Below are 14568 nucleotides of genomic sequence, written 5' to 3' on the forward strand. Positions count from 1 at the left end.
AAGGAATTCCTCCCTGTGAGGGTGGTCTGGAGTTCCCACAGAATGTGTGGCCCTATCCCTGGAAGTGTCCAAGGCCAGGCTGGAGCAGCCTGGGATAGGGGAAGGTGTCCCTGCCATGGCAGGGGTGGGATGGGATGAGCTGTTAAGTCTCTTCCAACCCAATCATTCCATGATTCCATGCTTCTGTTAATTCCATTTTGCCCACAGATTCATTCCTATTCAAGACTGCCCTAAAGGCCAAGCTGGGCTAAAACGCCTCAAAATGCAAAGAGAAGCAAGCAGCAACTGTCACACACAATTTCTGTGTAACTCAGATCAGAAGGAAATGGAATCTTTGCCTCCACGAGGGCACTTGAAATGTGCATTACTGGCCTGGAAAACAGAGCCCCTGCAAGATCCATTATCTCTGAGCTGGCTCTGAACCCTCCCTGCCCCACCCAGCACAAAGACACAACAACCCTGTCCAAATGCCACGTCCTGCTCCCCCTGCCCTCCCCTCTGCCAGCAGGGGCTGGGACTGCTCCCCCGAACAAAGGATTCCATTCAGCGCCCTGCAGGAGCTCATTCCATCCCTCAGCCCCACACCAAACCCCACAGCACAGAACCAGAGTGATCTGATCTCTGCTGCAGCACTCAGGAATGGCCTTTCTGCAGGACAGCCCCACTCGGAGGAGCCTGGGATGGTCCCTGGTGCCAAGATCCAGCCAAAAACACAGTGGCTTTATTTAAAAAACAAGGAACTACCCAAGGAATTAGTTCTTCAGAGGAACAAAGTCTTTTTTATGTATGGAGCAAAAACATTCTGGTAACTTCCCAGGAATTTGTGTCTGACAAACTGAGAATGGCATAATTAAGATTTAGATGTCCGTCTACTTTTCTGCTTCAAAATAAAAAAAAGTAATTCATGGTTCAACAGTGGGAATACGGACATTTAGTCACTGTTATGAAAAAATTCCCACTCTTGGATGGTGGTTGCTGCCATTCACACCAATTCCAAAAGTTCTGAGTGAGTGCTGAGCATTTGGGATGTCAGTGACTCAGATTTAATGGGATTATGCAGCTGGAAATGCTTTCATTAACAGCCACCTTTAGACAGCAGAGTCCAGTCTCTGAGGAGCTCAGGTGGACTATCCCTGCCCAGGGAATGAGAGGCTCTTTAAGGTCCTTTCCACCCCAAAATCCCTGGAATTCTGCGGGTTTATGACTTTAGCACCTTGTGCACTCACTGGTCCAGGCTGACCCCACACAATGAATGCACTCAACATTTTTAAACTGGGTTATCTCAAAAATGAGCATTAAATCATCTGGGCAATGACATCAGCTGCCTCTGCAGGAGGATGGGACGTGCCCTTTCTAATCTGGGTGCTGTAACTGCTGGGTTTTCCATTCACCCTCTCTCTGGGAACCAGCAGAAGAGCAGGAAGAGCCACTGCCCTCAAGAGGCTTCCAACACTTCCAACCTCAGACTGCTCCAGGAGCCAAACCCAAATGAGTGTGTCCCCTGCTCACCTGCCAAGGACAAGGACTCGATGCACACCTGATCGAAGCCTGAAAGATGTCCCTGATTTCCTCTGAATAATGGATTATCTTGGACTGAGCCCGGCAAATAATCAGAAGTTTTGCAGATTCTGTCCTGACCAAACAGCCCAAATGGAACTGATTCCCAGATCTGGGAGCAGGGAAGGCTTCCAGCCACGCCCTCGTCATCTCTGGACTAATCCTGTCTCACTCCCCATCCGGGGCTGGATCAGATCCTGGGCTCAATGCTTTAATCTCCTAAAGCCTGGATTGCTTTAGGAAAAACAACCTCACAGCCCAGCCCATGGGAATGGGGAGGCTTTCCCAAGGTCACACAAGGGCTCGCATGGGATGATCCCATGGTCTCTTATGGCTTTAAACACCCCCAAACCCACAAGCAGCTCCACAACAGAGCTCTGGAGCAGGGACAAATGAGTCCCTGGATTTTAATTACAGCTTCCCAGATCCAGATCAGGCAAACTGAGATCTCTCGGAACTGCTGAAGCACCAGATACCCTGATTGTAAGGAAAAAAAAGAGATAATATCTGTATTTTCATGTCTGCAGAATCCCCAGCAGTTGCCTTACCCTCAAATATTTGTTGCAAAGTGTTTACACCACGGTATCTATGTAAAAATAAAGACTATTCACTTCTCAGAGTGCATCTGAACTGCACACAGGACACAGATACACCCTAAGCACCCAGATTTGGGCACCAGCACAATTTCACCCCAGCACAAACTGTTTTGTCTCTGAGAGTGCTCGGGGTGGAAGGAGCCAAACTTCAGCTGCTCCCGTGCTCTGACCCTCACAGACACTCTGGTTTATTTTCTACCCAATGAATACTCACACACAAACCTTTTGCTGTGTCATTTTCTTCGCTGGCCTCTCCATTTCCTTTATTATTTTCACTCTGAAGGGCCCTTGGGGGTTTTAAGCTCAGATAAGGAATTAATCTACATGAGCTGTCTCAGCTCCTGTCTGGAGCAAGAGGGAGTGCTGTGAGCCAGAGGAGAAATAAATCAGTGCTGCCAGTGGAGGAGCCAACCTGCTCCTGAATTCACAGCACCCAACCAGATCTAGGCCATGATTTCAGAAAAAGAACAAACCAAAACACCCAGACCTGCAATTCCAGTCCCCTTGGAACACCAGGAAATGTTCCCTTTGCAGAGACACAGCTGGAAAAACAGCCTGCAAGCCTCTTTTAACACTTCTGTAAATTTTATCAGGTTTGATGCATCTGTTTGTGGTGCTCCTCAAGGTTTGGCCAGGAAGGGTTGGGCCAGGTGATCCTTGAGGTCTCCTCCAATCTGATCTTCCCTGATCCTGTGATTCCCCAGGCTGTGGTTTGGGGAATGCCCCAGCTTTTGCTCCCAGTGCATCCCAGTGAGAGCAGCACCTCCCTGAAAGTGTCTGAACATGAAAAGGAGAGAGAAATAATGAAGCATAGCCTCAAACAGTTTTGAAGGCTGCAGTGTTCCAGGTCTGGTGATCCCTGCCAGGCATCCTGTCAGGGTTCAAGGTGCTGATGTTATTGTCCTCCAAACCCTGCAGCTTTGCTCTGCCTCTCTGGGATCCCAGCACCATCACCCAGACTGAAGGATCAGTATTCCCCCAAAAATACATTAAAACACTTAAAATAATCTCCCTGACCCCATGCAATTTCTCCAACATGACCACAAAACAAACGGCCTGTGGTTTTCAGGGGCAGAACCTGGTTTGTGCTCAGCCCAGCTTGTTGGCATCACTGCAACTCAACACACCTCAACTATTATGGTTTTCCTTTGTTCCTTTGGACAAAGAGACTTGGGAGAACACAAAGCCATTCTTGGGGCTGTGTCCTCCACAAGAAGAAGTTTATACCCCACAGGACCGTGGCACTAATTCTGATTTAGTAACTGCACACCCCTACCAGCTCTGAAATCCAACTTCACAAAAGCAACCTCTGATTTAATTTTCATTTTTACAGCCTGTGAAGATGCAGTGTTTGTTTATAACACCCACACAACTGCAACTGGATTTTACCAAGTCTGTCTGTAATTACCTTTTTTCCTCCAAGCTGAAAGTGCAATTTTTGCTTGGGTACTTTAAGTACAACAAAATAACTTTTCCAATGAAATTTTCTGGCAGATTTGTAAAAGCAAGACCCCACAATTCCATAAATTGGACTGCTCAGCTCATTTCCAACTTGAAAGCATGTGGCACTTTCAAAAGAATTAATTGAATTTGCCACTGGCTTGAAATTACTGTCCCAGTTCTCACTGGGCAAAACATCAAAGCAGGAGTAGGAAAACTTGGAAATGCCCCTGCCCAGAGCTGAGAGTGCTCCCACCCTGAGCTGAGAGTGTTCCCACCCTGAGCTGAGAGCGCTCCCACCCTGAGCTCTGAGTGCTCCCACCCTGAGCTCTGAGTGCTCCCACCCTGAGTGCTCCCACCCTGAGTGCTCCCACCCTGAGCTCAGTGCTCCCACCCTGAAGTGCTCCCACCCTGAGCTCTGAGTGCTCCCACCCTGAGCTCTGAGTGCTCCCACCCTGAGTGCTCCCACCCTGAGTGCTCCCACCCTGAGCTCCGCTGTTTCACACTGCAGGGGCAGGCAGGGGGCAGAATGAGGGGTTTAAGAGCGAAACATTCGGGCACAGGGTCCAACAGTGCCTGTGGGCTGAACTTCACCAGAAAGGTCCCCTGAGCTCAAACTTCAGCCTGTCCCTTGCTGGCATCAGCACAACCAACAGCAAATGCAGGCTAAAGCTGAGGGACTCCCCTTGGCAGCTGCTGACAAACCCCCCGAGTCAAACCTGGGAATTTGTAACAAGGGCTCCAACACCCTCCCCTGGGCAGCCAGGCTCAGGAGGAGACAGAGCAGCTCTCCCACGGTTTGAGGAAAGAACTCGTAGTGTGGCTCAGCCCATTTGCAGAAATTTGGGATTCAGGGCGGAGGAAGATTTTAGCTCCACTAACCCCTTTATGGAAAGCCCAGAGCTCTCTGGAGCTGGCAGGGGTAACACAAGGAGAATTTCTGACATGCAGGACAACAGGATTGCAATTCTGCACCTCCAGTTCTGCTCACCCAAGGTGGACTTTGGGGCAGATTTACCTTCCCTCAATGGCCTGGGGCTCACTGATCCCATTCTGCAGAACAAAGCCCACCAGAGAACGGGCACTGCACAGACAGACTGGTTCACAGCTTCTCATTTCCAGAGAAATGCAAATTCCAAGGCATTTTTCTCTTGCCACCTATCCCAGGGAACAAGAAATGGGGGAACAGGATTAAAATGAGGAGCAGGAAATCTTGGCAGGGAATGGGGGTGTCTTACACTGGAAGCAAAAAGCCAAACAAGAATGTTGATTCCGTTGTTGCCAGGAAGAATGAAGAACAAACTGCTCCAAAATTTGCAGTAAGTTTTAATTAAACTGCCTGAGATGTCAGGAGATGAAGAATTAACCACGGAAGCCTTCCCTACTTTATTCCTTTATATCAAACTCTGTCTCTCTGCAGCTTGAAGTCCCCGTGGCATTGTCAGAGTAGGAAAATGGAACTGCTGCAAGAATCAGGTGAAATAAGCCAAAAAATAAATTAAAAAAAATTAAAAAGACATTTTTCCAGAACTAACTGGCCACTACTTGTCCATGACATTCTGAGCCATTCTTAGAACTTCAGAACTTTGGAGCTGAAGCCATAAATAGCTTTATTGCATGGAAGATCAAAGTTCCAGACTTCCCAAGAGCAGGAATCGTTATCTCCACTGCACCTTAATGAACTTTTGGCTCAGACTCAGCACCCTCCAGGACGAGGGGCACTTGGATTGCACCAACACTTCCCAAAAACTCAGTGTCAGTGAGCACAGAATGCTCCCCACAGCACGAGCAGCACTGCTGGGTTTGGCTGTGTTCTGTGACAAGGTGCCAGACACCATCTGAACGAGGCTGCCAGAGAATGAATCCTTTAAATGCTGCTTTTCCCCCTCAGTCCAGGGAGATCTCCCTGGGAAGAACAGCCTGTACTGCACCAAAAAGACATTTTTATCATTTTAGCAACTGCTCCAACTAAAACTCTGCAACATCATCACTTTATGAAGGCAACCACGGACTGCCAGCCCAAAAAGCTGTTCAGTAACTTGTATTTATGGGCTGGTTTTATTAGCACAGGTTTGCTGGCAAATGCACCCAAATCCATGGCAGGATTTCAGGCATTCAGGCATCAGCAGTTAAATGCACTGGACCTGAAACATCCCCTCAGCTCCAGCAGCAAGGGGAAAATGTGTTTATGGCTGTGGCTGATGTGGTCATGGCTGTGTCTTTAATGTCCTGGCAGAAATAAGACTTTTTTCTTTAAAAGCAATAGTTGAGAGAAATGTCCTAGCGGTCAAGTAAAGTGCAAGCTGAAGAGCAAAAAATGTAGATTTTCAATTCAAGTCTGCAGGTAGAAGGGGTGTGCATTTTTCAAATCTGAATGATAAGGATTATTACACATAGTGATAAATATTATACATTAGTACCCTGTCACTGTTTCTTGACCGATATATTTACGTTTTTCTCAGTTCCTGAGTGTTTATTTCGCTTTTCCTCACGTAACTCCTATTTGCAGTTGTGCTGGCAAATACAGTCCCTATGCCAGAGGAAGAACCACAAGAACAATCAAGATCAGGTGTGAAATTCAGCACTGGTCCCACACCCAGCTCAGGGGGAGGTTGGTTCCTGTGATCTCTTGACACCTCAGAACAATTAATCCACATTTAATCAGCAGCACAGAGCTCAGCCCAAGCTCCAGAAGCACCCAAGCTCTGGATGCCTCTTTAGAGCCTCCATAAAGGGATTTAATTGCTCAAAAGATGAACTGTGGGACAGTTCCTGAACGCCAAGGTGATGTCAGTCAGAAACTGAAGCACCCACAAGTCACAAAACACTTGGGGAAATATTTCTTTTCAAACTAAGAGCAAGATAAGGAACATTGACAAGTCTTGTTCATGGCAATGAGATGCCTTTGAAGTCCACAGGATTAATTTCACAGGGAATGACTTAAGCAAGAGAGTAGAAATCAGCAAAAATAAGAGAAGACAGACCCTGGCTAATACGGATTTTAAAAAAATAGAAAGGAGTATGGAAACAAGAAGCAGCACAGCCAAATTTCACATCAAATCAACTGCAGACACAGCAATAAAAGTTGGGAAACTAGATCAGAAATGAAGTGTCATCTGCTGGGAAGATTCATTCTTTGCTGTTAACAATGCCAAGGGTTTGCTCTTCCCCACTGGGAATTCTGTTGGCATTGCCATCAGAGGATTTTTAGCCATAAATGATAATAAAGCAGGAGAAATGAGCAGAGTGTTTGTGTCCATAGGAAGGAGGATGAGCAGTTCTGAACAGGAATGGGGGGATTGGCTTTTCCATCCTCTGGAGCCCCTGCAAGGAACCAGAGGCGCAACAGGGGACGTGAGCTCCAAGTCAGAACAGGAATGGTGGGGGAAAAGCAAGGAACAAGTTGAGACAAATATGGATTTTGCCCTAATTTGACAGGATGCACAACTCCCAGCAGTGTGAAGGGCTTTGATCCCAGACTGTCTTTGGGGAGAGCTCTGCAGGTGCCTGGAATGGGGACAGGGAGCCAGGAGTTGATTGCCCAGCAGCCCAGGTGATGCCTTGAGTTTTAGCTTTTATATTATCCAGATCCTGAAAAATCCTAACTCTGAGCTCCACAGAGAGTGTCAGTTACTGTCTTCACATTTTGGACACACAGAACAATCCCTCCAGGCCTGAGATCCAAGGACACTCTACTGCCTCAGGCCCCAAAAAGCATCAACAGAAGTGAACAGGGGGGAGCAAACTGGGGGTAAATGACTTCATGACCTGAAGCTGTAAGTGGACAATTAACCCCTGATATGTAAATGGACCAAACTCATACATGTCTGAAAAACTCGTGAGCACTGTGCACCTTGGAGGCTTCTGACTGCCCAGGGTGAAGCCTTTAATATTATTTATTATTAATATTATTATTTATAATTATTATTCTTATTAATATATTTATTATTTAAAAATACCCACTTAAACTCTGTCTAGCCCCTGTTCTAGGCAGCCAATCCAAGGTATCACAGGAGTCACCACAAACCAAACCACAGTGAGCAGACCAGGTCCTGCAGCTCCCTCCCTGCTCCATCAATCCCCCAGGGCTGGCAGGCCCTGCTTGGTGTTTGAGGAGCTGCTGCCATTCCTGAGCCATGACTGGAACCAACCACCAGTGGGATCCCACAAAGGAAAGATTTCAATGCTTATTTTCAAATAAAGCAGCTCAATGCTCTGCTCCTGCCAGCCAGGACAGGTGCCAGGGTTGGGAGAGGCCACCAAAACCTGGCAGGGGTAATTCCAGGGTAATCTCCCAGGTCTCACCACAAAAACTCGGTGGAACAGCCACACTGCCCCAAAAATGAGGGTCAAAGAATCATGGAATGTCCTGAGCTGGGAGGGATTGCTGATCCAACCCCAGGCCCTGCACAGACACCCCAAAATCCCACCCTGGGCATCCCTGGTGTCCAAAAGCTCGTGGAGCTCTGGCAGTCTCATGCCCAGCACCCTCTGGGGGAAGAACCTTTCCCAAAATCCAACCAAAAACCCCCTGGCACAGCTCCAGCTGTTCCCTCAGGACAATGGAATCCCCCCAGCCCTCCCAGTGCATCCAGGTGCAAGCCACCACCTTCACCAAAATGCAAATTACTCTGGTTTTCACATCTCAGAGCTCTTCCAAGCAAACCTGAGTTAATAATTCCTGATGATTCTGGAAGCTCTGATTTGTGTATTCACTGAACAATTGGTGCATTTTCAGCTCAGGCTGCACAAGGATGAATAAACACTTCACATCCTGTTGGTTCATAGTCAGAGGGGCCACAAGAACCTGGTGTGCTGATCCATCACCACTGCAGACACCTGGAAAGCAGCCTGGCCCCAAAGTCAGCAGTGCCACTGCCACTCCTGCTCTGCTCTGAGCTGGGCAGCTCCCTGCCCTGGCCCAGCACTGCCACTCCAGCAGAAAGGGGGCAGGAAAAGGGGCCTGGTGGCTTGTTTACAATGGATTTATTACAGACTAATTTCAGATTCCACAGACTCCAGGTTCTCTCACTCCATTAAGTCTTCAGGCCACAAAGGGAAGAACAGCTGATGAGCAATGACAGAATTGCTTTTACAACCCAGGTGCAGCACTTGAGTTAAAGTGCAAATCCAGGTTACTGCCAGCAGAAAAAGAAAGTAATTACATTATTGGTTCCTTATGCTCGAAGTTAATAATTTTTAAACAAATAGATAAGGAAAGGTAAAAGTCTTGGAAATTCACTAAGGTATTCTTTCCCTCAGAGCAGTTTTTTGACTGGAAGGAGTCTTTGTGAAAGAATTTCTGCAAATGACAACTCCTTTTTGAGAGAAACACATGAGCACAATAGGTTATTTTGTTCAGTGTGGCCCAAGAACTGATCAGCTTCCCATGAAGATGCTCCTTCAGTCCAACATCAGAGGTGAAGCCTGTGGCAAGGAGGCTGTGGCAGACCCAGCAGACCCTGCAGCTCAGGGAGGAGATGCTGCCTGCGAGCTGAGCCGTGGTGCTTCTGTCCCTCCCAAATCCCATCTGTCACTTGGTTGGGAACTCACTGCGAGGGAGAAGCTGCAAGAGCTGCAAGCTGCTTGTCTCTCACGTTTGCTTCCCTAAAAACTGCAATTCCCAGTTTTGCCCTCCCTGCTGCTGCCACTCCAAACTCAGCCCTCTGCCATCTGTGGGGAAGGGAGCCCTCCCCAGTTTAACCAGTTCAGGGCAGAACTAAACCCAGCAAATCCACTGGAACTCACAATGCATGACCTGTAACATCTAACCCAGGACAGAAACCCTTCTGAAGGGCAGAAATCAGACAAGTGACACTGAATCACACGGCTGACTTCCTGGAATTCCCCACTTCATTGCCATGACTTCCAGGGTCTGTTTTAAATAAATCCAAGCAGCTCTACAGAAGTTTCCAAAGCAGAGATCACCAGCTACAACCTGGGTGCTCTTTTGCAGAATCCCAGACTATTTAGGGATGGAAGGGACCTCTGGAGTTCATCCAGTCCAAGCCCCTGCCCAGGCAGGGTCAGCTGGAGCAGGTGACACAGGAATTATCCAGGTGGCTTTGGGATGTCACTAGAGGGAGATTCCAGGCCCTCCCTGGAGCCTTCCAGGGCTCTGCCACCTCCACAGAAAAAGTTCTTCCTCATGGTGAGGTGGAACTTGTGTTTTGTTATGACTGGGAAGGCTCTGGCACCACCCTGGCACCCTTTGGAGATGTTTGTATGGATTGGTGAGATTCCCCCTCAGTCTTTTCTTTTCTTTCTGAACAAGAGCTGTGCCTTTGCACTTCATGCCTGGCTGGGATTTGTCACCACCCCACACAAAGTGGGGCATTCTGTCCTTGCAGCCACTTCAGCACTGGTACACCCCAGCCCAAAAGCCCAAACCTCCCTCTCAAACCTCACCAACCCCTGCCAGGTGACCCCAAAGCAGGGAGAGCTGGGCCCTCGAGCACAGCACGGGACACACTTGCAGATGAGAAACTCATCAAGTCTGCAAACACCAAACTGACAAAATTACAGTGCAAGTGAGTCAAACTCTGACAAACTCTGACTCTTTGTCAAAGTCTGACAAAGCCAGGCAGTGCCTAAATAATTCTGCCACTGCCTGTGGATCAACTTTATCAATCCTGGCTGCAAATTAAACCCCAGAGCTGTAGCAGGACAGCCCCCATGTCACTGGGGGGAAAAAACACCTTTCTTTCACCCAGCTGATCACCCAGGAGCCACAGGGTACATCCCACCACACACTTTTTGGGTGGAAACATGCAGGAAGAGGCATTTTTTCCCTCCACCCTGCTTACTGTCAGGCCAGTGCCCTTTCTGGGAGGGGAGCTGTCACAAGGAGCAGCTGGCTGAGGCCAGCACGGAAAACTCACCCCGGAAGGTAATAAATAAAGGGGAAGTCAGAGGAGTGCCTCTGATTCATCTGCTGCCCAAGGCCATTCGGAGCTGGGGAACAGCCTGCTCAAAGGTGTGCTCAGAAAACACCAGCACAGCAGTCAGCCGGCAGGATATGGGTTATCTGATCATCCACCAAAGTTTGGGAGTTACGGGTGCCCGCAGCAATCTCAGCGGGCCGTGTACACACTTCCATGGATAAACAGCAAGAAACAAAGTTCAGGGTGTCAGCACTCCACACCCTGCCAGTTACCTGGAGAAACCAGATAAGGCTGTGCGGTGTAAAATGTCTCTGCAGCTCCTGCGAGGAGCTGAGCTGCCTCCCTGCACAGCCACTCTGAAGTGCTCAAATTCGCTGTGAAAATCATGCAGCGTGAGGTTTTTCACCTTCAAACTCACACGCTGAACACCCTCATGGGAGCTGGGGTGATGAACACTTTGCAAGCACGAAATTAGTAATTTTTTCTCACATTGAGAAGTCCAGTGCTGAGCACCAGTGGCACAGAAGATCACTCTTAGTAACATAAATCACCAAAAGCTCTGTGTCATAAGTGGCTTCCTGCCAAATGTTCCCTGCCCAATTCTCACCACCAACCCCAAAACTGTGGGTTTAAAACTCTCAAGCAAAGCGGAATTTTATCAGCAACACCGCAGAGTTCTGTTCCTGTTAGATACAAGTGAGCCAGCACTCAGAAAAATCCTTTTAAACAGGGGACAGAGCAGGAGGTTCAAGGTGTCAATCACAGAGTCATGGAACGGTTTGCGTCGGAAGGTCCTTAAAGCTCCTCCAGTTTCACTTCTGCCATGGGCAGGGACACCTTCCACTATCCCAGGCTGCTCCAAGCCCCGTCCAACCTGGCCTGGCATACTTCCAGTCAAGCTTTCCCCATCCCTCACCCCAAATCCAGATCTCCAGCCGCTGGCAAAGACGTCACCCTGAGCCCTCAATTTGCCCATGACACCCTCTTTATCCTTTCCAACCACATCTCCTTCCAGGCACACCAGCAGGCAAATTTCTTCTGCTGTGCTAGAGCTCTTTTCAGCGTAAAACATGCTGGAGAGGCAAAATGATAAAAGTCATCCCCGAACTTTGAGGGATTCCTGGAGAACAGCGCCGGACACACAGCCCGATGGATTCGGGGAGCGGGCACCGCCGGACGGGGCACGGCAGAGGAGCGGAAAGGGATGCGCAGAGCACGAACAGGCTCCGGGAGGGGATGGGAGAGAAAGGAAAGGAAGGGACAGAAGGAAAAGGAGGGAAAGGGACGGGATGGAAGAAAAGGGATGGGACGGAGTGGGAGAGAAGGTACGGAACAGAGGGAAGGCACGGAAAGGGAGGAATGGGATGGGAAGGGGCGCAGAGGTCCGGGGCATCCCGGCTGGCACTCACTCACCGACCCCGTACTTCTCGCGCTTGGTGGGGATCCAGCGAGCCATGCCGGCGGGTCTGGGGGTCCCGGGGGGGTCCGGGGACCCCGGGGGGCTTGGGGGGCTCGGGGGCTTTTGGGGGTTCGGGGCTTGCTCAGCGCAGCGCCTCGCCCGCCGCAGCCCCGCGCTGGAGCCGCGGGCCGGGCGCCCCGGGCTGCTCAGCCATGCCCCGCTCCTGGCCCCGCTCCTGGCCCCGCTCCTGCCTCCCGAACTCGATCCCAAACACGCTCCAAAACTCCCCGGCACACGCCCAACTTTACAGCCGCCCCCGGCGCGCCGAGCGCAGGAGAGGGCGGGGAGAGCGCGGCGGGAGGAGGAGGAGGAGGAGGAGGAGGAGGAGGAGGAAGAAGAGAAGGAGGCGGCTCTCCCGGCCCCCGGCATCACCTGCCCCGCACGGCCCCGCCCCGGGACCGGGACACGGCCACAGCGGAGCGGCGGTGGGGCCGCGCTCGGGACTGGGCCGGGACTGAGCCGGGACTGAGCCGGGTCGTGGGTTCGGTATTGCTGCTTCAAGATTTGGGGTGCGAGCGTGCAGAAATGGCCCCGCTGTCACTGGAAATGAGGGGTTTCACTGTCAGCCAGAGCGTGGGGATCAGGGAAAGCTGGGGGTCAGGGAAAGGTTGGATACCAGGGAGAGGTTGGATTTTGGGAAAGGATCTTTCCCCAGAGGTGCTGGCACTGCCCAGGCTCCCCAGGGAATGGGCACGGCCCCGAGGCTGCCAGAGCTCCAGGAGCCTTTGGATAGCGCTGCCAGGGATGCCCAGAGTGGGATTTTGGGGTGTCTGTGCAGGGCCTGGGGCTGGGCTGGATGATCCCTGTGGGTCCCTTCCAGCTCAGGATATTCTGGGATTCTGCAGAATCACGACGTGGTTTGGGTTGGAAGGGACCTTCATGCCCATGTCATCCCAGCCCTTCCACCAGCCCAGGCTGCTCCCAGGCTGCTGCGCTGTTCCCAGTAACTCATTAATAGCTAAGAAAACAACGAGGTTACTCGAAAAGCACTCCAGGAATCTGGGAAATGTCACAGGGCCACACTTCACAGGAGACTCGATGTTCTCGAGATTGACTCGGCGCTCGGTGACGCAAAGCCGCGCTCCAGGCGCAGGAGCTGCCACTCCAGAAAGGGCTTTGAGGTGAAGCACCTCGAGCTGGGGACACGGGGACCAGCTGAGCAGCAGCTGGGTCCTGCAGGGCCAGAGCGGGGCTGGCTGGATCCTACAGGTGTGTGGGCTGGGCTGGCAAAGCTCCCGGGACGGGGGTGCTCAATAACACCCAAAGAGGTGTTAAATCACATGGTTCACCCAGCCTTGGGGCCAAACCGAGGAGATCCAGGCTCTTCCCATCTCTCCAGGGCTGTAGTAACTGGATGTGGTCTGTATTAGTGCCTGTGGAGCCCATGGAATCATGGAATATTGGGACTGGAGGGGACTTTATTTATCTCCTTACAGCCCCCTGCCAGAGACAGGACACCTCTGTCTCATGAAAGAAAACAATGATCATTCAGAATATTTTAACATCTGACCACTCCTTTAATTGCATTAAAGCATGAAGATCTGGAGAGATCATCACATTTGTGATTATTTTACACTGCAGGTGAGAGGCAGCAGGGCAGAGTTGTTGCTCAGCTCTCAGGGTGCCCTGGGCAGATCACTTTGGATCTCTCTGATTCCAGCCTGGCATGTTCAGGAAGAGTTTTCCATACTCCCTCCTCTCTCACCTGAGTTTCCAGTAAGTTCAGTTTTCCTTCCTCTTCACTGGCGCCTGTAAAAGGCAGAGCAGCACAAATAAGAATTAATTATCAGCAATTTGCTCTAACAAATAGATCCAAATAAAAGCCGAAAGCTGCACGCAGGACACTCAATGTCACCCTTAGGCACAGTGCCCTGGTTTTTGTGACAGTGGTGCTGATCTGGCACCCCCCAGGAACAGAGCTGGGTTTGTCACACACACAGAGTGTTACTCACCCAGGATGTGCAGTCCTGTCACACCCAGTTCACAGCAGGCAGCCAAATGGGGGGAATTAATCTATAGAGAATTCGTAACCCTATTTATAGAAAATTCATAACCGTTTTTATAGAAAGTTCATAACCCCGACCCAAACCCTGCCCTGAAATGATGTTTGGATCTTGTCCAAAGGCTGCTGCTGGGGAGATGCTCCCAGAGCTCCTCCCCAGACACAGCAGCCCAGGGGCTCAAGGTGCTCCTGAGAACTCCAGCAGCACCTGAGGCTCAGCACAGAGCGTGGCAGGGAGGGACAGAAGAAAAAGGAGACAAAATTTGCAAGCTGGAGCTGCTCAACTGATTTGTTATTTATAGAACACCAACTCAGCATAGCCAGCCTCGCTCAGACGTTGTTCTGGCACATAAAATCCTTGTTGTCATGCAGGAAAAGCTGCAGTTCCTCTGGTTAAAGATTGAGTGGGGCCAGGGTGTGTTTCCCTGGAGCTGGGGGCTCACAGAGAGCACAGGCCCTGCCAAGGCCCCTCCTGGTGGGATGGGAACAGAAAATATTGGTGGGTTTGGCAAATCCTGAAAGATTCACCCAGGCTTTATAAATGGAAACTTCATATTGCAAAGGGCTTGGGGGCCTTCACGTGAAGAGCAGTGTCACTGGGATGTCAAGACAGTTAACCATGATTTTCTA

At 50.3% G+C, this 14568-nt stretch overlaps 1 protein-coding gene across 1 annotated transcript in view; it reads right to left on the minus strand.

Annotated features, from left to right (window-relative positions):
• Positions 1–12116, minus strand: part of DOCK5 (dedicator of cytokinesis 5) — a 76687-nt gene extending 64571 nt beyond the window's left edge. Inside the window, 1 exon segment of the mRNA XM_041490656.1 lies at positions 11891–12116. Coding sequence (XP_041346590.1) covers positions 11891–11933 — 43 coding nt within the window. The 5' untranslated portion in view covers positions 11934–12116.
• Positions 12117–14568: the final 2452 nt, after the last annotated feature.

Source organism: Pyrgilauda ruficollis, unplaced genomic scaffold (assembly GCF_017590135.1).
Source record: "Pyrgilauda ruficollis isolate IOZ18807 unplaced genomic scaffold, ASM1759013v1 scaffold125, whole genome shotgun sequence".
Classification (NCBI taxonomy): Eukaryota; Metazoa; Chordata; class Aves; order Passeriformes; family Passeridae; genus Pyrgilauda; species Pyrgilauda ruficollis.